The following is a 25,905-nucleotide window of genomic DNA, read 5'->3' on the forward strand; positions in this document are numbered from 1 at the left end:
AAAAAAACACGGTGCATCATCAGTCTGTGGAAATAAAAACAATTACATCATAAAAGGAACTCACAATAAATACTAAAACTATTACATCATTAAAATACCGCAAAAGTTTAAAAGTTAAAGATTTTAAAACAAGGGCAAAAGAACCAAGAGAGAGAGAACTAAAAACACCAACCATCCAGGGTAAGAGACAGAGAAGGAATGGCAAACTTTGGCGTTCTCCAAACAAGACGACAGCTACAAAGGTGAAGCTGTAGAGTTACTGTTCAATGAAGGAACCAGCCTTTTAATGAGTAAGGACTCTAAGGTAGTTAAGTGCTCTGGGTCCCTCGTATAACCAATAATGGAGAAGTGCTGTTTCAAGACTTCTATTGCTGCATGATTTTTAATATTTGAGAATTCTGGTTGCTTCATTCTCTGACCTGTACGAAAACTGTAACCCATGTGACTGCAATATCTCACCTGCAGTAACCTACGTGTTGATCCAACGTAAGACCCAGGACATCCAGGGCATGTGAATTTGTAAACAACGTTCGATCTCATGAAGGCCTGCAGGCGATCTTTAAAGTTAAAAAATGAGCCTATTCTGCATCGATTGTTAGTAATAAGTTTGAGTTGAAGGCATGGAATTTCCTGTTCTATGATTTGTGTGAGTCTGCGTGAGAACTTGGTATCAAAAACATATGGGATGGATGCAAAAACAAGCTTTTTTGGAACATCGAAATTGGCTATAGGTGGCTGGAGAAATTTGGTTAATACTACGTTAATGATTTTGAGAACTACATCTTTAGGATAAGAATTTCTCTGAAAACAGTTTAATAAAAATTCTATTTCATTATGAAAAATGGACCAGTTAGAAGAGTATTTCAATGCTCTATGTACTAGGGTGTAAATAGTGTTTAATTTAAAAGTTTTTTGACAAGAACTGTAATAGTTGTTGGCTAGTCCTGTATATATATATATATATATATATATATATATATATATATATATATATATTATATTATATATATATGTGTGTGTGTGTGTGTGTGTGTGTGTGTGTGTGATGATGTAGTGATATCCTAAATAAAGTAAAGTGAGGATCGTGTGTTTACTATAGTATATTTTATATATGATATATATATATATATATATATATTATATATTATATATATATATATATATATATATATAATATATCCTTAAATCCACGGTGGAAAGCTAAGTGAAAATGAGGACTTGGAACAAGTACGCTCGTAGTTTATTCTGCATTTTCAAGTTCACTTACCTTTCTACCATTGGGTTTCAGGATATTCTCAAGTATGCGTTTGTCCGTGCTGCATTGGATATGTGTGTGTGTGTGTGTATGTGTAAACTGCAATTCTCAATATAGAAATTTAGGTCTCTCTATACCTTGCCTGATGGAAAAGATTTTAGCTCAGACAACGTCATTGCTTTTCTTAAAATATGGGACATGTACCCAACCCTTGCAGTAAACTTCATGCGATGTTGTGCAAGCGGCTATTTGCCATAATAAGGCCAGAAACCCTGCAAAGTAAGGATCTCAATCTTTAGGGCGGAAGGAACCATCTCACTTTGATAGAAGTACCTATTGCCTCAAATTTGATTTGAGGATTCTCATGGAATTTCCAGGGACAATCGATTTTGAACGTAGGGTCGATCCATGAAAAGTTTGTTGATAATCTGATCCTGGTCCCTGTTAGGAACGGAAATAATATTTGAGCATAATAATAATAATAATAATAATAATAATAATAATAATAATAATAAAATAATAATAATAATAAATAATAACTTGGAAATGCAATTTTTTGTCCTACTCTTTCTCTCTGACTCATATATGGGCCTGATACTGGTCGTACTCTTGAATCGGATCAAAGTTGTTTTTTTTTATTTGTGATTTGGTAAAGGTTTAAATTTGGCATGAGGATGACACCATACATTTCCCCTATAGAATGCCTTATTTTTATCATTGAACTTATTGATATTAGTATCATTATTATTGCTGGAGCATCCATACATACATACTGCATATGTAAGTACTCATGTTTGTGTGTAATTATAGATGTATGTGTATGTGTCTGTATACTTGGGTCCTTTTCTTCACGTTTGATGGCGAGCTGAAGAAAGAGGGTATTAAAGAACTAATTAAAATTCCACTTCGCAAGGAATGTCATTATTGTTTTCTTAGATGTTGCTATACATGATTAAAACATTTTCCACGTACTTATGTGTTATGCGGGAATTCTTAGCGGAAATTGAAAAGATCAAGGAGATTTTAAACGAGGAGAGAGAGAGACCTTACAGACCTTACATCTTGTTCGGGTTGCCCCAGGTCCCTCAGTGTGAGGCACCTCTAATGTCTACCAGAGAGAGAGTTGCTAGTGCATCTTCCGGTATATTTTGCATTTCCAATCTTGGATGGTCTGGGATGCAGCTTAGATATTTGTCGAGCTTATTCTTAAACACATCTACGCTCACTCCTGATATATTCCTCAGATGAGCTGGCAACACATTGAATAGACGCTGCATTGTCGATGCTGGTGCGTAGTGGTTAATGTCTTGTGTGCTTTCCTTATTTTTCCTGGTATAGTTTTGGGCACTATTAATCTACCTCTGCTTGCTCTTTCTGATATTTTTAGCTCCATGATGTTTTTGGCAATTCCTTCTATCTGTTTCCATGCCTGAATTATCATGTAGCGTTCTCTTCTCCTTTCTAGCCCATATAATTTTAAGGATTGCAGTCTTTCCCAGTAGTCAAGATCCTTAACTTCTTCTATTGTCGCTGTAAAGGACCTTTGTACACTCTCTATTTGTGCAATATCCCTTTGATAGTGTGGGTACCATATCATATTGCAATATTCAAGTGGACCACGAACATATGTTTTATAAAGCATAATCATGTGTTCAGCTTTTCTTGTTTTGAAGTGTCGTAACAACATTCCCATTTTTGCTTTACATTTTGCCAATAGAATTGCTATTTGATCATTGCATAACATGTTCCTATTCAACATCACACCGAGGTCTTTAACTGCTTCCTTATTTGTGATTGTCTCATTATTAGGTCCCCTATATGCATATAGCTTTCCTTCTCTGTCTCCATAATTTATTGATTCAAATTTATCAGAGTTAAATACCATCCTATTTACCTCTGCCCAATCATATACTTTGTTAAGGTCTCTTTGTAGCGCGTTCCTATCTTCATCACAAGTAATTTCTCTACTTATTCTTGTGTCATCGGTGAAACTACTCACTACCGAGTCCTTAACATTACTGCCTATGTCTGCAATCATAATAACAAACAGTAATGCAGCTAACACCGTACCTTGTGGCACACCGGATATTACCTTAGGGTCATCCGATTTCTCCTCGTTTGCAATAACTATCTGTTTTCTGTTGTGCAAAAATTCTTTTAACCATTTTCCTACTTTATCCACTATATTATGTTTTCTAATTTTCTTCGCTAATATATTATGATCTACCTTGTCAAAAGCTTTTGCAAAGTCAAGATAAACCACATCTGTTTCATTTCCGCTTTTCATATTTTTGTATACGTTCTCATGGTGAACTTACAGTTGGGTTTGTGTACTTTTTCCGGGTACAAAACCATGTTGTCCTATATTAAACAAATTATTTTTTATTAAATGTTTCATAATATTTTTCTTCATTACCCTTTCATACACTTAAATAATATGTGATGTTAGACTCACAGGCCTATAATTACTTGCCTCTAGTCTTGATCCACTTTTGAAAGTAGGGGTAATATATGCTAATTTGTGCTCATCATAAATCTTGCCTGTATCTACACTTTGTCTTAATAATATTGCAAGTGGCTTTGCAATAGAATGAACTACTTTCTTTAACAAAATAGCAGGGACACCATCAGGCCCAGCTGCAGCTCCATTTTTAATTTCATTAATAGAGAGAGAGAGAGAGAGAGAGAGAAAATAATTTTATATATTTAACAGATGATTGCCTTTGATATATATATTATATATATATCTATATATATATATCTATAATCAGAGGAAGACGGACGAAAACCACACATCACTAGGCTGTCTTTTTTATTATTTTGCCGACGTTTCGTAATTGTTTACAGAATTACATCTTCTGGGCTGCACATAAGAAAAGATAAAAACATAAAAAAGTTAAAAGTATAGTCTAAAAGTTCATTTAAAATACATTAGAGTAAAAATGAATCGATGAAAAATAAAAAAACAACCAACCTAGAGGTTGAGACAGCAAGGAACTAAATGGAAGGAAGCCACCACAGTAAGAGCTTATGCTAAATACAATTGACTCGCAGAAGTATGGGTGTTTAATGATGGTACGAGTTGTTTTATAAACAACGACTCAAGGATTGTTAACTCTTGTGTTTTGGTAGTATGGCCGATTGCACGAAATCTTTGTTGTCAATGTAGGTTTTACATTGTTTTGCATGGTTCCTGATATATATATATATTCGCCGTTAACAAGGTCTACGAATTTCTTTTTATTAATTATTTGATAAACATATGACAACCTACATCTTTTTCATTGGAATCTCATTACATATGAAGATTCCTACCAAGAAGTTTTCTTTGTTGAAGGTCATTTCTTGTTATGACTCTATGAATGTTAAATCATTCAAAAAAAAAAATTTCTTGTACAGAGTAATCCCCAATAACTAAACTTGTAGTATATTTTGATGCTTATATTGCGGTTTCTAATCAAATTAGAATATAAGAGCAAAAAACAAGAAATTAGGTATAAAAGTCGAATAAGAAAAAATTAATTCAGGAACATATAATTAGTATGTACATGCATGAGCATCATTATAACTCGAGAAAAAAAATGAGGAATACAGAATGAAAATTAATGCAAATCCGAAAGGACCCTTGAGCCAGAAAAAAAAACTAAATGGGGGGATATTAAGACGAGGAATATCTATGTAAATGCGAGCGTTCCGGTTAATAGGTCAGGTGGAAGGGCTCTGCTAAGCCTGGGAGGATGGAAAAATAAATGTTAAGTAAGTGTCTCCTCGAAGGGCATATAATACTGTTGGATTTTATTTATGAGTATACCTAGCTTTACGCCTTGATTAAGCACACTACAGAGAAATAACTACCACATACCCAGTTGAATGCTCAAGGTATCATAGGTGCATACAATGGGACTTGAAGGCCTGTGCCTAAAGCACGTACCGTCATGGTATCTTGTAGAATAAACACACGTGAAACCATTCGCTTATGACCGAGTTACTCTGTAACACTGTTAAGAGCCGAATACATTGTTAGTAAGCGTGGAACGTTCCAGAGATTTTGGAAATATGTTTCAAAGGTTTGCTTTGTGGGGGGTGGGGGGGCGGACAGTTGTTTTAGTATCAAGCTTCTTGCAGCATTCACATCATTATATATTTTGCCACGATGTGTCGTATGATTTCTGATAGAATGGCTGCAATTCTGTCAGGAATGAATGAATATTTTTTTCAGAAGTTTGTTGAACTTTACCTTTTCTTTCCAAAGAGAGTTTTGGTCGGCTTGAACGTGCTGTAAGAATGTATTCAATTTCAAGGAAAATTATTAGACAATGGCGTTTGCTATCCACAAATTAATAACATGAAAGACTACCACGTGAAGATGGATCATTTAATGAACTCATGTTTTTTTATTTTTCTCCTCGTTTTTATTTTTCCCATATTCTGTATAATATTAATCTCAGAAAAAGACCAATTAAGTGATATTGTTATAAAACTCAACTTTCATTTATTGGGCCTTTTTCTCTTATTATCAACGTAAGCGTGATTGTTCATCGATTTTTATCGATGATGATGATAATAATAATAATAATAATAATAATAAAATAATAATAATAATAATAATAATAATAATAATAATAAAATAATAATAAATTTCATAAATATGCTAATTTTTTAAAGTCTATCAATATTTCACTATATTCTAATTCATTCAGTTTCAGGCAGTGTTGAATAATTTACCTATTTTTTTCTATGAAGTCCATTGCTTTTACTCCATTGCAGACGCGTTCACATAAGCAACAAAACTCTTCAGTACATCGGAGACGAATTTGAGGTCGAGCCGGCCTACGGAGAAAAGAGAGAAGACGCCCTTCGAGCCGCAGGGCTCAAGACATACTTCATCTCCAAGGTCCTGATGCCGGTAAGCTGTTGATTGATTGATTGACTGACTGATGCAGCGTCGTAAACTCTTGACCTCCACGTTTATCGGCATCGATGGCAAAATGATTTAAAAGTTTAACTTTGGTGTATTATCAGGTGCAGAATCGGCAAGAATGGTTGTCGTCCCAAAATTTAAACACAGCTGTGAAAAATAATTTGTTCATGCGTATCACATGACTTTAAATAATTTCATTCAAAAAGTTGCCAAAAAGAAACTGGTACAAGTCTCTCTAAAATACGTTTTATCCACAGTCATAAATTTGTAGAGTAATCGGGAAAATAATGTTAGTCTCTCGTTAATATAGTTCACAATACACAGTCAAATATTCTCACAGGAATATAGAAAATAATCTGCAGCTCTTGCTGATAAACATCATATCGTTACTTACTGGTAGATTTTGAATATATGAATCATGTGGTTACTGAAATATAAAATGTGAAAATAACACGTAAAAATTCTGTTCTGTGGATACCTCCTCTTGACAGCCAACTCATGGGAGGCAACTCGATAAATGCTAGCGCCTCTTGCATTTCAGTACAAGCCTCGGCCGTCGCTTCAGAGTATGAAGAATGGGACCAAGAGCTCTTCCTCCCAGCCCTCGCGGGACGTCCCGTCTGAAAACACCATGGCCTCGAGGGACAGTACAGTAAGTACTACTAGTATATATCTTATGTAGTATCCATAACATGACGAAAACATGCACAGCACCTTAAGTTTAGATAGGTATATACTTATTACCCTTAGTATGGTTATGAAATATATACATTGACTTTTGTATGACTTGAAAAAAACACAGTATATATCATAGTTTGGCTGGGGATATACACAGTAATGTGGACTATACAAAATACTCTTAGTATGGTTCCAGAGTATAGACAGTACCATCAGCGGGCTACAGAGGATACACGGAACCTGAAGGAGAGCAGCAAAAATGTCTTATAATTTCTAGTTTGAAAATTGGCATTACATAATCTCAGTGTGTATTAATAAAGTTGTATGGATATCTCAGCACAGAAAGCTTATTGCTCATCAACGTACATTCTTAAGCGAAATTTCTCACCACTTTACTCTTTCTCTCTCTAAGATAATACAGTGTTGTGTGTTAACGCATCAGTTCCGTAATGAGTTAAAGTGGCGGTTAAAGAAATGTGTCATTCCGAGGTTAGAATATGTTAGTATACCAATTGATCCTATCTAACCTGTAAAGAAAGATTGTCAACTTTCAACACCACTCAATCCCTTGACTTCCCTGTCTCATTTTCCAGCTGTCTTGAAGATCTTCCAGAGGGCTGTTATTTAATACCCAGTTTTCTTCCTTCGTCCCCCGACCCCTTTAGACCTTGTACAGTGGCACACAGTTCTTTCCTGGCTTATTCTTTCATGTCCTTTCGTAACCTATCCTATCCTCAATTTCCAATATAGGATTAGATTAAAAAAGTAACGGATGCCTTTTATCATCACTAAGCAATAAACTTGTCGTATTGTTTTGGCTAAACCCGTGAGTCGAGAGAGAAGAACACTCAGAAATCCGTTCTGCTGCAGGTATACTTCAGGCGACAGGCTGACACAGGGTTCCTACTTCGGAACTTGCAGAGAGATCAATTTGTAGTAATTAATTACTTTTACGCCTGACATTTAAATCACACTGTGCATATAATCTTTGAAAATGTGAGCAATTAAATAAACACGTCTATATGGGATGTTGGCTGTTGATTTTTCTGTCATTCATTGAGATAGCTCGTTTTTCGATGGTTTTCTCCGTTAGTAACCTTTGTTGTAACGACTTGTAACGACAAAGATGTTAAAGTCAATCAGTCACTCCTTCTTGGGGCATCTCTCTCTCTCTCTCTCTCTCTCTCTCTCTCTCTCTCTCTCTCTCTCTCTCTCTCTCTCTGTAAACTGTTCCCCTCAGTATATTAATTACAGTGTTATTCATTTATGTAACGGAAGGGACTTTAGCAAGAAATTTTCAGTGTAGGAACATTTTCCTCCTGGCTTTCGCTCTGCGAGCAGGAAAACTGTCCCCTTCGAACGGCAGTTGCCGCTTAGAAAATGAGGTAGCTCTGGGATCAAAAGTCGTTGAAGTGATACTTGAACTAAATGACTTCAAGACAAACATGGGCCGTTTCGATTTAAGGGTTATCCGTTCCGTTAACCTCTATATTGAAGAATGGCCTGTGATTTATTTTGGAAATGGTGTGTCTGAACTCTACCGTATTCTAAAATATTCATGGTGTTTACATTTTTTCGTCATGTAAACAAGGCATATTCTTTTCCCTTTTGTGAAACCTTTACCGCGGTTTTTTTTAAATGTGTGTGTGTGTGTGTATTCCAATCATTTGATATACATATGTCGATTCTGTATCAGTTTGCGTATTTGCATTCTTATATCGTTTTTAATTTTGCTTATTCAAACCATTCACAGCATACTTAACTTTTGTGTGTTTGTCATTTTGTTTAATTCTGCTATAATTAAACTAGGTATTTTTCATAAAACCAGAATTACGTTATTTTTTTTCAAACTATATTAGTTATGTATCTAACAATACATGTTTTATTTTTCCTTTTCTTGATTTTAGTTTTCCTCTCAAAATAGATAAATAAATAAAATAAAAGTTTCCATCCGAGCTTCTTATACGTTTTAGGTAGACCCTGGAACTTGTATACCTTCTCCGCCCATAAATTTGTATCCCTTTCGTTTGTCCCTTACCCTTGCATTCTCTCTGTCTTGGAGAGATCCTAATTTCTGGTATGGGAAAGTGAATGAGCGTTTGTAAGGAATAAGCGTCTGGTTTCGTAATGAGCGAAGACTCCCCTAAAATAGAGGGACCTTAAAATAAGCTGTGAATGGTTTCTGTCTGTTCGGTACCACAGTATAGTTAACGCCGTTGATGCTGCTGTTAATACAGACTCAGCATAAAGAGGGCTGCCATTATACCGTTTTCCATAGATGATCCAGTTAAGAGAGGTACTTTAAGATGAGATGTGATTTTTAGTACTAAGTAATAGTACTTCATCTTAATGAACCTCGACTTCACGGACTAATCAGCTACATAATTATGATTACTTTTTTGCTATACTGCCAAATACGTATTTAGATTACTATATTACATTAAATGTCAAGTGTAGAATACAGGTTAGTTTAGGTTAGGAACTAAATGAATTTGCTGTTGACTGTGAGATATTTTAGATGAGGTGCTACTGTTTCTACTATTACCCTCTTTGCAGACGCTTTCTACCGTAGAGGACGCGAAGGTCCTGAAGTCGCTGCAGGAAGGGAACGCCGACTCCTCCTTCAAGACCAAATTGCAGAAGGAGTTGGTCAATCGAGATGGCCGAAGGTATTCCTTTTTAACGATTTGGTTGCTTAGTTTTGCCGTTTGCTTTGGCTGTACTACTGATTTTTTTTTATATAAATCTTCCGTTGCGGTTATTTCATGATATTGATATTTTAGAATTTGCTTTAGAACTTTACCTTAGATTTTTTTTTCTTAGAACTATAAAAGCATAGTTGATCATTAATGTTATTCACACGCAGCGACCTTCTGAGCCAAACCAGCATGGTGACCCTGAGCTTCCGAGACGGCAAGATTGAGCATGCCTACAAGCACCACAGGGAGACGTTCAGCGGAGCTGCTACCACGGCGGTTCCTTTGGTGCTCTTGATCATCACCATAGCTCGCTTCATACTGCTGCCCACGTACGTTGTAGTGACACCCTTTTCCCATTTATTTTAAATATATTTGTTACTAAGTGGGTAGCTGCACGTTATGCTCTTTCAAATGTCAAGATATAGAATGGACGATAGTTCATGTTCACCAACGTCATGGGAGCCATGGTAACATGATGTCCAGGAAATGCTATTATGCACGGTGCTGTTTAGAAGAATTGCTGTACTTTTGGGTTGTTCCCTAGTGGGAGAGTGTACAGTATTTGAAGTGGCTTCTTCAAGGGAAGACTGGTTTATGTTTTACTTGAGATTAAATTTTCACCATAAAACACATTTCTTAGTGTAGCTTATTTCACGAAAATTTGCAGTTTCATAACATGCTGCTCATCATACTCTGTTGTAAATCTGCTCTTTCTGATATGTGAAATTTTAACCGAGGTAAAATGCTTGTCACAATACAATGTATGATGTCTATCTGAAAATCTGCAAAACGTTATTTCATACTTTACTAGTAGTTAGTTTTGAGATTTGCCAACTTCATATTTTGTCATTGCAATTTGTGTAGTAACACTCACGTTTTTTTGCTAATCAATATGAAACTAATTTCATTTTCACTTGCAGTGCTGGTGGAAGTATACTGATACTACTAGGTGGCGTCCTCCTGCTGACGAGCATGGCATCTGTATCAGCTGCGCGTTCTTTCCCTTTGGTAAATGAGGGACTTGACTTTTTCCTGTTGTTCAGTATTTATTGTGGAATAAACTCTTGCAATTATGGCCTTCCTGGAGTCCTATCAGTAAAGTAGGCAGTCACCGGTTATCGGCAGACTTGGTCATAGGCAATCCGGTTTCATGGTGCTCATCTAGCGCCATTAAATTGGCAATTTATGGCGCCATAACAGGCTCAGTTCTGGTTATTGGCACCAGAACATACCTAACAGAGTGCCATAGTGTTTACGTCTCCGATAACCGGTTATCGACGCTATATGTGTCATTATGGCGCCATAAATCTGCAAGTTTCGGTTAATGGCTGTTCTATTCCCCCTCGGGAATAGAACCCCCTCTGATAACTGGGGACTTGTAGTTTATTTTCTCAGGCGGGCTTCAGTACATAATAACCATTCTGATTCTAACAGTAGTAAATATATTTTGTTTATTTATAAGGTTCAAGCATAGAAAGTTTATTGTGCCCTCAGTGTTAGTGTGGTAAATTACCTTTACATTTAATTAGGGAATCATGTTAATTGAAGGCTTTACTTATGCTGTTATGTAAGTTAGGATTGCAGTGATTCTCTTTTAATATTTTGCACCTTTGCTCGAATGAATGCTTCGCTGTTTATTTTGTGATAATGGAAATTAATTTTTTAAATACGTACAAGGCAAGAATACAACTATTCTGGTGTCCTACTTGAAATGAATATGAAGAATGTTTGATAATGTGCATAAGATAACATGTATTTTTCAGTCCTATGCCTCATTTAGATTTACAAATATATGAATTTTGTGTAAATTTGCTTTAATTGGTTTTAATAGTAATTTGTAAACTGTTTCGTCATGTGAGAAACACTAATGTCAGAATAAGATGTATGTGGAGGAAAAACTGACATAAGAAGAAAAAACGTTACCAATGTCAAGGCCCAGGTTGTTTCGTTGAATTATGTGGTCCTTAATGTAATACAGTAGATCCTTTTTGTAACACTTCATTAGGGTCAGTCACTCGCATACATTCAAAATATTGAGGAAGGTCTTTTAGTGAAAAGGTTTTTAAGTTATTGCATATTTTTTTTTTATTTCGTAATTTTACATATATTGGCTAAGTTAAGTGTAGACGATTAAAATGTGTGTGCAATTTTATAAATGACTTTGCACGTCTTGGATTTATAAGATTTGTTACATTATTCTATTTACCATATTGTCATTAATCACGAAAAAGTAAAACTAGAGATGTTTACAAGGGTTCAGGCATATTAGTGCTGATAGGTTCACAGAATGCAATAAAAAAAAATTAGTGATGTTACTAGATTCATAGAATGTCGGTAAAGAGTTTAACTCACTAGAACTGTCTTAGTCTGGTGATTCTGATCTCAATTATTGTATAATACTAACAGTGTGCTTTCGTTTCAGCGAGTTTGCAACGCTCTCTTGACTGCCAGTGATCGTGTACACTCAACAGTAGGGCTTCGGGTTGCCTGGTTTACAACATTAGTCATACTTGCAGCTGCTGCAAATACTCTGGACATGGTAAATATAAGAATACCTTTTGTTATCAGCTAAGGCAGATTTTGCTAAAATAGCACATTCAGGTACAGGTTTTTTTCCTATCTAATGATTATATAAACTTAAGAATTGCTCCAGAGAGACTCACTGCCCTCGTATAACACCCAGGTTTAGACTAACAATGAAATAGTGAAAGGAATTAAGAATAATATATTTGGTATGTGATTTTAAGTTATTACACCTCTCTTGGGGCATAGCTACAAGTACTGCCAAGATATATACACACACGCGCAGCTTGTATGGGTCGATGCTCCAAGTGTGTATTTCTGGAAATTGTGGAACTCATCCTTTGTTTAGGCCTTTTGGGGGTTCCCTAGTATCCTTGTAGCCTTTGATCAGATGTTATTCATCTTCATCAGACAACTTGAATGAAATCACTATTATGACATCTCATTTTGACTGCACAACAGGTTTAGCCCTTTTCCATCTTCACCAATCCTTGTTGCGCTGCTGATGGTTACGATCATAGATCATACAATCTCTACCGTCATATTTTGAAAGTGTCCTTTATCTCCCTTCTTAAAAACCATCCCTAAAGTACAGCTTGTTTCTCTTAAAGTGAAAGTCATCCAATCATTCAATGTCAGGAATGCATCCCAAGCACTCGGGCTCTCTCTTGAGGTGGAAATATCTCCAGACCTCTATTGTTTAGAAGTCATCCATGAAACGGTTTATCTCCTGGGTTAACACACAGCTTATTTCTCTCTGGGTGGAAATCGTACAAACCCCTAGTGTACTAAGAAGATCATTTTTATACACAGATCATTTCTCTTGAAATGAAAGTCCTCCTAGCCTCGAGTGCCCTAAAGTCGATCCAAACTCAGCTTGTCTCAAGTTGGAAGGCCTCCTAATCCCCAGTGTACCAGGTCACCTCTGAAGTACTTGTCTCTTATGCCCCTATTAAACAGATCAGTTCCCTTGAGGCAGAAGTGGTTTTGTAAAGGGACACATTCAGACAGTAACCCATAGGAATGTATTTGATGGCCATAAGACATTGAGTCATGTTTTGTGATTAGTCCTATTTTTACCACTTAAGACTGAAAATAGTTACTCGGCATATAAATAAATGGCCAATATCTCTCTTTAAGGCCCTCCTCATTTTGTCGGTCGTCTGTATATGTTAGAAATTACTGCAGACTTAATCTTTATAAATCCTTCAGAAGTGATAATGGCACCCAGCTTATGAATGATTCTCTTTCTCACATTTTAACATGACTGTCATCTAGATGTGAAGACGCATCTATGGTTAAAGCTAATGACTACGTTTCAAGGCATCTCTGATGCTGATAACATCATGAACGGTTTGTAGATAAGTAATGCCTGTGCATGTGAACCCTAAAAGGTATTTATTACATTGCTTGGAATATTTCCCTTTCTGGGTGTAATAGGGGAGGAAGACAGTGACTCACAGAAACTATGCAAGAATACCTTATTACAAGGCCCTTATGCTGACAGTATGAAAACTTTAATTGTGAGTTTAGAACATTTTTGCTTGAAGCATAATATATAATTTTCTTTTTATTCTTGATGATTTTTGTTTGGTATATTTTTTCAGTGTATAAACTGGATGATGTTCATTAAGAATAATTTTATGTAGTGTGAATATTAAGCAGTGATGATATTTAAGATTTTATGAGAAATTTTCTGACTTCATTTTGTTCATCCGATGAAGTTTTGTTATTGAAATCCACAGAGTATAGCTTTTTCCTCTTATTTGTTGCTGTCATTATCAGTCATCCTGTTTTTTATGGAGCTGCTGCTTCACATTTACAGTGACTGATACTACAGTAGCTCTTTATTAATTATAATCATTAGATCGCTTACTTTAGAGTTAATTTATATTTTGCAGCATCCAACGCATTAACGGCATTTTTTTTTCAGTATTTATGTGACAAGATAGATGACCCATTTGACATCTTGGCCTTCGATAATGCCACCGCTATGACCTTTGAGAGAACAGATGTCCAAAATCATACCATAAAAGTTGATAATGAGAGTTTCAGTCAACTGCTTCAGGAAATCCCAGAAGACAGTGATTTCTTCAATTTACAAACAACTAACATATGTCCACACCCAGCATACTACTCGTATTTCACCCTATTGATACTATTAGCAGCTTCACTTTTAGCACAAGTAAGTAAATTGTACACTAGACCCCGCTTATTCGTGGTACGGGATTGACAGCTTCACCTATTCATGGATTTTTCTGTGGAATGTATATCTACATTATTTGTGGAAAGTTCACCTATTCTCTGAATTTTTCCATAGAGAAATACATATTCCCTAATTACTGTATTTCAATATTTTTTGACTAAATACATTTTCCATGATAAAACTATTAAAATAGGCAGGTAAACGCCTTTTTAGAAAGGTTTTTTGTTGTTTGAACTATCAAAATAGACATTAATAGGCATTTTTAGAGGAGTGTCTAGTATTCACGGATAATAGCTATTCGCGGGGGGATGTGATCCTTATTTCCCGTGAATCCTGGGGGTCCAAAACTTTGTTTTAGGAAGAATCCAACCATTTACTTACAGCTCTTAAACATCTGTTGACTGTAAACATGCTGTTCACATCAACAGAATTTGTTGCCATTTTTGCTCTAACTAAAAGATATAGAATCATTCACTTCATATTTTTTTTTACAGAATATAATTTTTTTGCTTGTAGTAGATAAGGCAACAAAATGGAAAAAACAGATATGACTATTTTCATTCAAAGCATCGTATATGGAATTCATCAGAATTTTTTTTTTTTTAATTTATAATCAATATACTTTTTAAAATACTATTTTGTTGAAATCTCTGTTTATTGAAGAATGATGGAAGTTTAAAGTTGAAATTGTGTAAGCTGTATGGGTTTATGTACATTTGTTTAATAGTAGAGATTGAAATAATTATCTTATGAATCCCTGTATCCTCAGGAGATAGTGAAATAATAGTACTGTGATGTAAGTGAAACAATAGTACTGTGATGTAAGTGAAACAATAGTACTGTGATGTGTAAGACATCAAAATTTTAATATTAACTACAGTATTACTTCTAACTGCTAAGCTTAAGATAATCTCATACTATTTATTGAACTGCAACATTAGCTGATGTTTGTATTTTCACAGGTAAGCTACATGATCAAGAGTCTGGTAATGATTGCAGTAGTGGGTTTACAGTGCACCATGAATTTGCTTATAATGAAGCATGCTCTTGAAACTGCCGAGGACTGGTCTGAATATGATAAGAAGAGGTGAGTTTCAGTATCTGCAGTTTTGCTCGACTTGGCAACACATTGCAAGAATAGTTGCAACCTGTTCTCTTAGAATAATTACGAAATTATTGTATGAGTTGGAATATTATACAGTGTTACTTAGTAATGCATATTTATTACATATACTGAAGAGGAGCTTTGGCTCTAGGTCAAGGATCAGAAATTTTTAAAATTTTTAGGTTAAAGGTCATTTCAATTTTAGGGCATATCCTAAAATAAGGTTACCCAATCTTTTAAGACATACCTAACCTCATTGTATCATTAAGAGGGAAGCTTCCACAGAAAAGAACGCACTTGATGAGAAAAAGGGAAATCAAAGAATGATCAAGCAAAAAATCAAAGCCTTCCAGTATTTCTTACATGTCATGAGGATTTTATATTAATGTGTGCTTTTTCAGGATGGTGAAGGATCATACCAGTTTGTCAGTTGAGCTCTGCATGATTACAATTCTTCTCATGATACTTAATAGGGAGGTAAGTACAGTCACTTAAGTTTTTGTAAGTGACAATGCATTTTACATCAAGGAGCTAAGAGGCAAATTTGGTATACTTACTTACCTCCTACTTGCCAAAATTTATATTTCCAAATAGTTTGACCTTTGTAGATACTTGACAGAGATTCTTCATTTGCAAGTAGGGTTCCTAATGAATGCCAACCAATTTTCCATTTGCTGGTAATTATTTAGAGAGCAGTTTTTAGAGGACATTTTATATACCAAGTTTGTATTTGTTATGATAATGTATAGAAGATTTTTTATTGGAGTAACTTCAGACTTCAAGCCTATCTTTGCCTGTTATCATAGCTGCTTTCTTAAAAAATTTTACTTCAGCTTTTCCCATTATGGGCTTAACTTATGAAATGAGTTATCTCTACTTTGTGTTATGCACTGGACAGAGAAGACCAGAGAGAACTTATTTCATGTGTAATCCCATTAATGGAAACCTCAAGTAAAAACAATTTTATTGATAATAACAGACAAATAAAATCTTAAAAGTCAAGTAAAACTTTAAAAGTCCAAAATTATGTCTGTCAGGGTATAAATATAATGTATGGTGGGTCAAAAGTGCATCATTTGAAACTAACAATTTTAAAATGCAAAATATTAATGCTAGATTTAAAGATTTGTATTTAAAGATTTGTATTTAAAGAAAAGAACAGTAAATACTATATGATTAGTTTCACGAGAAGTTATTCTGAAGTAAGAGGTGAGAATTAGAGCAAAATTAAGGTAAAAGAATAACTCCTGATCATTTTGTCTATCATCCCCAGGCTGTAATTATTTTTATTTCGATTTCTACACTCACAGCTGCACTTATTAATAACATTTCCTGTTTTCACCTTCTGAAGACTGAGAAGACATCTCGCGTATTATACCTGTGGCGACGTGAAGTGGAGGAACAGAGAGAAAGGGCTGCAGATATCAGGCAGAGGAATGAAGCACTGGTGTATAACATTCTGCCGCAACATGTTGCAACGCATTTTATGGGAATCAGGAGAAAGAAACATGAAGAGCTGTATTCCCAGAGCTACGATGAAATCGGAGTTCTTTTCGCTTCAATGCCCAATTTTGGAGGTGTGTATTTTCTTTGCCCATAAAGGAAAATATCCTAATGTATTTCAATAATAAATAATGTTCCACTTATTTCTTCAGTTCCGTTGTGCCTGCTAAAGTAAAAGGTCATTTTCATACAAACTAATTTTTGGAAGTGATCATTTGTTTCAGATAATGTTAAATATTAATAAGATATTGATGCGTAACACCACAATGTTTCATTGTGTGACTTTCATTTAATCTAAATACGTACTAGTTTTTGTTCTGCTGAAAAACTTGTCATTGCTTGATTATTACCATGAAACTTTTCATGTACAATACTTCTGTCCTAAAATATAATTCACTTTGCATAGATATTATATTAAGAAGACAAGACAGTGATTCTTGCACTCATGATATTGTATGTTATTTGCTTGCAGATTTTTACTCTGAGGAATCAGTGAACAATCAGGGTCTGGAATGCCTGCGTTTCCTCAATGAAGTTATATCTGATTTTGATGGTGTAAGTACTACGGTAAAATTTATCAGGATATAATCACTAAGGCTTCAATATACAATACAGTTTGACACTTGTATACTTGAGATAATTTCATGTAGTTTTATTATTACGATATTAGATAAAATAAACTGGTTTTTTACCCTTAAAACGTTTACTTAAAACCGAATTTACCTTTTACTTGTATTTTTAAAACGTAAAATAAATTTTTAAAATATCCCCATACATTGCAAAGTTTATGTTTGGCTGCATTTTTCAAATAATTATCCGTACTTTCTTCATAACCAGTTCAGAAGATGAACTACTGCTTTTACTATTGTACAGTATAATATATATATACATATATATATCTATATACGTATATATATATATATATATATATATATATATATATATATATATATATATATATATATATATATATACATATATATATCTATATACGTATATATATATATATATATATATATATATATATATATATATATATATATATATATATATATATATATATAGTATATATATAGATATGTATAATGTATATATATATATATATATATATATATATATATATATATATATATATAATATATTATATATATAATATATCTATAGATATGTATATGTGTATATATATATATATAATATATATATATATATATATATATATATATATATATATATATATAGTATTAGATATATATATGTATATTATATATATATATATAATATAATATATATATATATATATATGAATAAATTGATCACGAAGTATATAAAATGTGATGCGATGTATATAAATAAAGGTTTTTGCAATGAAGGAAGAAATGAAAAGCGAGATAGCCAAGCACTTTTGGTCTAGTGCGACCCTTTACTGAGTAAAGGGTCACACTAGACCGAAAGTGCTTGGCTCCCTCACTTTTCATTTTTCCTTCGTGGCAAAAAACCCAATTTAATATATATATATATATAGATATATATATATATATATATATACTATATATATATATATATACTTATTATATATATATAAATATCCCAAAATTATCAAAGGTTATTACCCACGAATTTTTTTAAAAAATTAAAAGTGAGGGAGCCAAGCACTTTCGGTCTAGTGCGACCCTTTACTCAGTAAAGGGTCGCACTAGACCGAAAGTGCTTGACTATCTTGCTTTTCATTTTTTCCTTTGTTGCAAAAACCTTTATTTATACATAGCATTACATTTTATATACTTCGTGATCAAGTTATCATATATATATATATATATATATATATATATATATATATATATATATATATATATATATGTGTGTGTGTGTGTGTGTGTATATATATATATATTATATCTATATATATATATATATATATATATATATATATATATATATATATATATATATATATATATATATCATTTTTTTACGTATATAGGGCCTTGAGAAGAAGCTAGATACGTAAACGGAAATAATTGAGGGGTTTCAAGAGGGAATTGCTTGAACTTACCGTAAACTGATAGTTATTAATTTCTTTCTTTAGAGGGAAGGTCGCCGGAAAACTCAGCTCGTTACTTTAAAACTATTTATTTACAAAAAGGCCCGTGCTGGCCTGGAGAAAAGTTAAATGATATTGGCCCCCACGTTGGGCTTATAGTCTCATTCAATTCAAGCTGATTTTCATTCACTTGGGTTAATGCACACTTGCGGCAGAGAGACGGCACGTGACTCATGGAATCTGGAAAGAATCCCAGATTAAACGAGATAAAGGAAAAATGACTTCTTGCTTTGATTAAGGCTGATTAATTCTCTAACATTGGGGAAGGTAAAACTCGAATGGTTCACTGAGGTATGCACGAAAAACTTGGTCTTTAAACAAGTCACAAAGGGGAGCACGTGGCCCGATGAGGACAAAGGGCTTCTGATGTAGAAGGGGTTAAAAATGAGAATTGAAAATGAATTTAGCAAGAGTCGTATGGTAGTAAAAGGTGCTGGGTTGAAGTTTACACTTCAGACGTACCTTTATGCAATATTCTGTGTATCCTTGTAGAAGAATGCGGCCTGACCTCTGTTCAGGTCTGGGGTTCGTGTCCACCAGTACGTCGTGGGTAGGCCTAATTTTGGGAGGCTGGCAATTTGACCTCTGTCCGAGATCACGTCTCGCAGCCGACTGAGAGCGATACTGGTTGGTTTCGAATCACGGGGCTTCCAAAAACCGCCTCGAGCATTGCCTGAAAGGTGGTAAACACAAACGCCAGCAAATTGGGAAGGAAAATAGGTCTTATTGTAGAAGTCCCTAAAATCCATCTCGAAGCCTAGCTACTCTTGTGACTTGCCTCTCTTACCCTAAGCTTCCGTCAGACCGGAAATATCATTCCTACGACATACCCACTCTCCCAACAACAGTCGCTTCAGGAGAAAGCATGGCTGCTACTTTTATAATTAAATATAACTAAAACTCTGCTGGGAAGGCGAGGCGTTCTATAGACGTAGCAGCTCCCCTGTTAAGGGGCATTCACTCCCTTTCGGGCGTGAAGGTCTTGGCTTAAATAAGTTGATCGCCTCGACTACCCAGTTCTCCTACTCTAACTTGAAGTTTTTTGAGCAGCGATACGGCTGACTACAATGGCCTACCTAACTTATAGGCAAAGATGCTAAGTGTACTAACTTAATATAGTGATGTAGTCTAGCCTAATAAATAACTACGGGTTGTCTTGTGACGACAGTCTACTCTACCCCTAGATAAGGTTACTTGAAAATTCTACTTGCTACTAACCTAATGCCCTGGTACTAAATCATTAGCCTAACCTACTCAATACATTTAAATGAAGACGCAATCATTCCAGAGTGTGGTACGCACGTAGTAGTAGTTCAGCGACGGAATTGTAAAAATACATGATAAGAGGTAATGATGCTTGGGGATGATGAGTGGTTAGTTGACCAGGAGGGAAATGCAATGAGGGTAGTATATTTAAGTGAGGGTTAGTATTACAATGGCTAGGGGTTAGAGGGTTAGTGCTACTGGCAGAGATCAGGCTGGCTACCTTCTCTGGTAGGTGCCAGGATCATTCTGCAAACGATGCGACACTGTACCTCGGGCACAGGTGTCAAGGAGAGCATGTGGCTCTTGGGTTAGTTTGTTAATGATTGGTTACGTCCCTTCTTCTTCTTCTTCTTCTTATTCCTCCAGGACCTGGCTATACTAGTCCTAGGAGTAGACGGAGGCCCAGACTCTGGGGAAAGGCCAGAAACGCCGGCAGGAGCAGAGGCATGGTAGCCTGAGGGATTGCAGGAGAACCCCCTCTACTTCGGTCTTTGCAGCAACCGTCGTAGAGGTGGAACCTACTGCAGGGGAGGCCCTCACTCCGGCTGCTGCGACAACCGTCGTGAGGGGAAAACTCCAGGCTGACTCCTGGTCGGGCAGTTCCTGGTTTTCCAGAGGAGGTACAAAGGTAAGGTCTGCCGGAGGTTCATCCTCGGGCGACAGAGGTAAGGATGAAGAAGAAGGAAAACTAGTGATTGGCCATGGGCTGTGTAAGCTCCATGCCTGTTGGAGGATCTCCTGTAGGAGGATCCTTGATAAGGTTAGGCGCCGGCGCTAGCTCGGGGCAGGCGCAGAGGTCAAGTTCGGTGGTGGCTCTACGTCCAGGCTGGACGGAGCTTGGCACTGCCCCAGTGCTGCCAAGTGGCACTGGCAGAGAGTTGAGGTCGACTGGACCTGTGACGGGTACCAGAGGTGCAATACCTCTCAGCGTGCCCTTGGAAATGGGAGACAGAGGCTCCTGTCTCTTTTGGAAGGCTAAGCCTTGTGGAAAGTGGACATTGTCCGCTGCTGGTAGTCGGCTAGGGCACCTAGGCCAATTCGTGGAGTGCCCTATTACGTTGCAGGTTTTGCAACGGAACTGTGAATGGTCAATCTCCCTCCTTGGTAACGGGGGAGACTGTTGGTGGACGTACTTCCTTGGAGGAAGTAGCTTTCGATGACTCCGTGCTTTGGAGTGATTTGACATGGGGTTAGGACCCCTAGGCTTCTTGAACGGTGAGGGAGACTTCATGTCTTGCCCTAGGAGGAGGTCGTAACCTCCTGGAATGTAGCTTGCAACTGCAAGGGTACAAATTCTGGAAAAATGAGGTCTGGTGACCCTCAATTGGATGGTCGGAAGGATCAGCTTGATATGGTTGATACCTTCGATGGTGATTAATATGACGTCTATCGACGTTTGCCCCTCGGGGGATTCGGTCTTCCCGTATCAGGGAGATTTGAGCGCCAAGAGTCGTCGTAGGCTCTGACGTGGCTTGGCTGATAATGGCTTTGGATGGGTGCGACTGTTATAGGGCCCTTAGCTGGGGGTCCTAGTGAAGAAGGATTAGTAACGGCCATTGCGATGGCAGGAATATTGTGATTAGCGCACCCTCCGTAGTTGGCAGACATGTGACCCTTGCGGCCACAGTCTCGGCAGAACATGTTCCAGAACCTCTTCCGTGGCACTGGACGGTAAGGCCGAGATGGCCCACAGGTTGCGAATCTGTGGAGTCACCAAGGCTGGCAGTGTGCTCTGGCACAGGTGAAAAGTCCTCTCTGGCTGGTGATTTGAGTAGGGAGGTTTAAGGTAAGGAATCCCCTCCTGTGGAATGCACTCTCGGAAACAAGTCCGGGGTTAACTGGTGGGCTTACCTCTTCCAAAAGGGAGGAGGTAGCGGTAAAAAGTAAAAGGCTGGCAGGATGCGGCAGGAATTTCTATCTCCGGCACTGGATCAGGGACCAGGCTCACAAATAGAAAGGATGTCAGGCTGACCAGAGACGGCGGGACTAAGAGAGACAGTGGGTGTAGGCTGGAAGCTGGCAGAGTGGCTTGAGCTAGATACTCTCCTTACGGGCCTTCTCCCGCTTGATGTCGAGTTCCTTCTCCTTGAGAGCGACTGCATGCTTTCGCTTTCCGCTCTTCTCCCTTGCCTTCCTTTGCTGCTTCTCTTTCTCTCTCTGCTTCTCCGGCTTTTCTCTGGTTTTCCCTTTCTTTCCTTTTCTTGCAGCCGCGCGGCAGCCTGCTGCGCCTTTATCCACTGGTCTAGTGCTGGTCCAGTGTAACCAGCCTCCTTGCCCAGAGTTATGAGGACTCGGAGCCTCTCGAGCTCTACGGCAAAGAAGTCACGGGAAGCAGGGGAAGACATTTCCCTTAGGCTGCAGTAGAGGCTGATGAAAATGAAAATAATGGCCAGGAAGGGTACGGAATGGAATAGGAGTGCCTACTGTGGAAAGTGGCACTCACTTGGAAAGGTGTTCTGCGCCGTGGTAGAGAAAAAGTCTGAGAAGACTGGGTGCTCTGTGGCACTTGGGAAGTGTCCCGTAAGTTGGTGGCACTTCTGGATTGGCACCTTCTAAAGAGGTGAAAAATCAAATGGGAGTGTACGGCGTACGTCACACTTAAGGGCGTTCCTAAGTTGGGAGACGCTGGAATGGGCTACCTATAGGTCCAATACAGGTGCACGGCACTTATGAGGAGGCGTTCCTTGGTTCAATGATCCAAAATGGCGGATACTCTATAATGAATGAGCGTTCCGTAGGACGGACACGCAGGTATAGGGCTACCTGTACGTCTGTACAGGTGCGCGGCACTTATGAGAGGCGTTCCTTGGGCAGCACTAGTAGTGCTGGTATTGCGGCACTTTGGGGAGGCGTTTCCCTTAGGATGGTCCGAAAGATCACTGACCTCGTACACGGAGATTAATGAATTGGGCGTTCCGTAAGGACGGACACGCAGGTTTGTCAGCACTTAGGGCTGGTATTGCGGCACTTCTGGGAGGCGTTCCCTTGTTGAGTGTTCCGAAGGATCACTGACCCTGGTACACGGACACACTAATTATTTGGGCGTTCCGTAAGGACGGACACGCAGGTTTAATGGCTACCTGTACGGCCTGTACAGGTGCAATGGCATTTATGGAGCGTTCCTTGGAGCACTGGTATCGTGCTGGTGTGTCCCGGACACTACATGCAGTATACTTAATATACTGAAGTGAATGGCACTGCTCATGGCAGAGGGTAATATGTGGAGGAGAGAAAGTAAAAGGTGGGAGTACTTCAGCAGCCAGTCGATGGACAGTGTCAAGAATTAGTGGCACTGTGAAATGGTAAGACCTGACGTGCACTGGTGGTGGCCAGTCCTAAACTGGTAACGACTTCCCTGTTTTGGAAGTAATGAATTGGCGTGGCACACTGTGCGAGTTGTGCTTGCGGTATACGCAAGTCTTTTGTGATAAAAAAATGAACAAGACCACTCGGGCAACGACAGGTAATGATAATTGAAAATGCTCAGTCCCTCGCTGAAGTACTCGGTAAATGAAATACGGAAGGTTTTGCAAACTGCAATGGACACATGCGCGTACGTATCACGCTGTGTAAAGAAAGACACAAGAGACTAAAATAAGGTTAATTCGGCATGCTATAATTAATGTAAGATGTAGTACTCTTGGCTTCGTGAATACTGGGTTCTGGTTTTCTCTCTCTCTCTCTCTCTCTCTCTCTTCTCTTCTCGGAGAGGGTGAAAAATGATATATGAATGAACTCCTTATATTGAATTGAACTACTAATGTTAGTTAATATGACGCAACTTGCGTTTTAAATGATTACTTACGTTAACGTTTACTGAAGAATTGCTTTTGAAAGCGTTTTATGAAAATGATAACGCGCTCACGTTGAACGATTTTTACGTTAATGTTAGCGGCTTGCGCTTATGAAATGATTTTGCGTTTCAATATGAATTTCACAAAGACGCGTTTTACGTTAACAATTCTTGCAAGTGACTCTACTTTTACTTAAGATTTACGTTAACTTTACGTAAGGACAAGTGAAAAATTACGGTAAGGATTTGAAAAACGATGTTAGCAAACAATTGTAAATGAGGTTACGTTAAGTGAAATGAAATTTTCGCTCAGCGCGCTGAGTGAGCGATGCGAGGTGAAACATATGAGGCGAGAAGAGCGGGTTAGCACCACGGTGTGCTAGCAGTGATGGCGAATCAGCTGATTCTCTGTAAATGCGAAGGCAATTTACAACACAAAACAAAATTCTACTTTCTTATTCAAGGCGAATTACGTTAATTTCTCTGGCAGGACGATAGATACTAGTACAGACATTGATATTATTTACGTTAAAACTTCGTGACTTACGTTACTTTGCTTAAATTGTTTAGATAATGTTGAAAGAGGAAACAAACATGGCTGCCGCTGTGAATGAGACGAAGGCTGGTTGAGACCCGCGCAGGCGCGAGAGAGCTCTAAGCTGAATTCAAGCTGAGAGGTAGCGGTTTACCAACACTTGGAATGAAACTAAGTTAAAAATGGATTCCCTAACATATCACAGACAAAAGAATTGTACACTTCTTTTGCCGTAACTATTAGTAAAAACACTCCTAACTAGCTAGGCTTTCAAACACAGCAATAAACCCTGGCAAAAAGCACTTCCTAGTTTTGATCTGGTTTCTTTCTGGCATCTATTCTACACACGTGCTCTGTCTCGTCCGACGAGGACAAGCACAAAGTAACAGAGAATCGCGGGGCAAATTGTTTGCTCGCCGCTAAAATAAAGCTCTGGCGCGTTCGCCGTTACAATAATAAGATTTCTACCTACGCTCTTTTAAACACTTCTACAATAAAAATACTTAAACGTACCTTAAGCTAACATTGGTTATAGAATAATCATATTAATGAATGGAATACCTTACCGTGAGTCAGTGTGTCTTCTTTCCCTGCAAGTGTGCTTGATTTACTTTTGTAAAATATTTACAGTTTACGTTTTACAACCGGATAACGCGATTTACAAGCTTTTTTAAGCAAGCCCGGATTCGATCCTCGGCGAGGTCGACAATTTTACGTATATAGGGCCTTGAGAAGAAGCTAGATACGTAAACGGAAATAATTGAGGGGTTTCAAGAGGGAATTGCTTGAACTTACCGTAAAACTGATAGTTATTAATTTCTTTCTTAGAGGGAAGGGAAAGTCGCCAGAAAACTCAGCTCGTTACTTTTAAAACTATTTATTTACAAAAAGGCCCGTGCTGGCCTGGAGAAAAGTTAAATGATATTGGCCCCCACGTTGGGGCTTATAGTCTCATTCAATTCAAGCTGATTTTCATTCACTTGGGTTAATGCACACTTGCGGCAGAGAGACGGCACGTGACTCATGGAATCTGGAAAAGAATCCCAGATTAAACGAGATAAAAGGAAAAAATGACTTCTTGCTTTGATTAAGGCTGATTAATTCTCTAACATTGGGGAGGTAAACTCGAATGGTTCAACTGAGGTATGCACGAAAACTTGGTCTTTAAACAAGTCACAAAGGGGAGCACGTGGCCCGATAGGACAAAGGGCTTCTGATGTAGAAGGGGTAAAAATGAGAATTGAAAATGAATTTAGCAAGAGTCGTATGGTAGTAAAATGTGCTGGGTTGAAGTTTACACTTTCAGACGTACCTTTATGC

At 37.3% G+C, this 25,905-nt stretch overlaps 1 protein-coding gene across 1 annotated transcript in view; it reads left to right on the forward strand.

Annotated features, from left to right (window-relative positions):
* LOC135222879 (adenylate cyclase type 3-like) overlaps positions 1-25,905 on the forward strand; it is a 628,074-nt gene that overhangs the window by 586,480 nt on the left and 15,689 nt on the right. The window contains 11 exon segments of the mRNA XM_064261239.1: positions 6,023-6,161; positions 6,718-6,828; positions 9,411-9,523; positions 9,721-9,882; positions 10,474-10,561; positions 11,976-12,092; positions 14,010-14,261; positions 15,245-15,369; positions 15,789-15,864; positions 16,739-16,964; positions 17,363-17,445. Of these exon segments, the coding sequence (XP_064117309.1) occupies positions 6,023-6,161; positions 6,718-6,828; positions 9,411-9,523; positions 9,721-9,882; positions 10,474-10,561; positions 11,976-12,092; positions 14,010-14,261; positions 15,245-15,369; positions 15,789-15,864; positions 16,739-16,964; positions 17,363-17,445 (1,492 nt within the window).

Source organism: Macrobrachium nipponense, chromosome 8 (assembly GCF_015104395.2).
Source record: "Macrobrachium nipponense isolate FS-2020 chromosome 8, ASM1510439v2, whole genome shotgun sequence".
Taxonomy (NCBI): Eukaryota; Metazoa; Arthropoda; class Malacostraca; order Decapoda; family Palaemonidae; genus Macrobrachium; species Macrobrachium nipponense.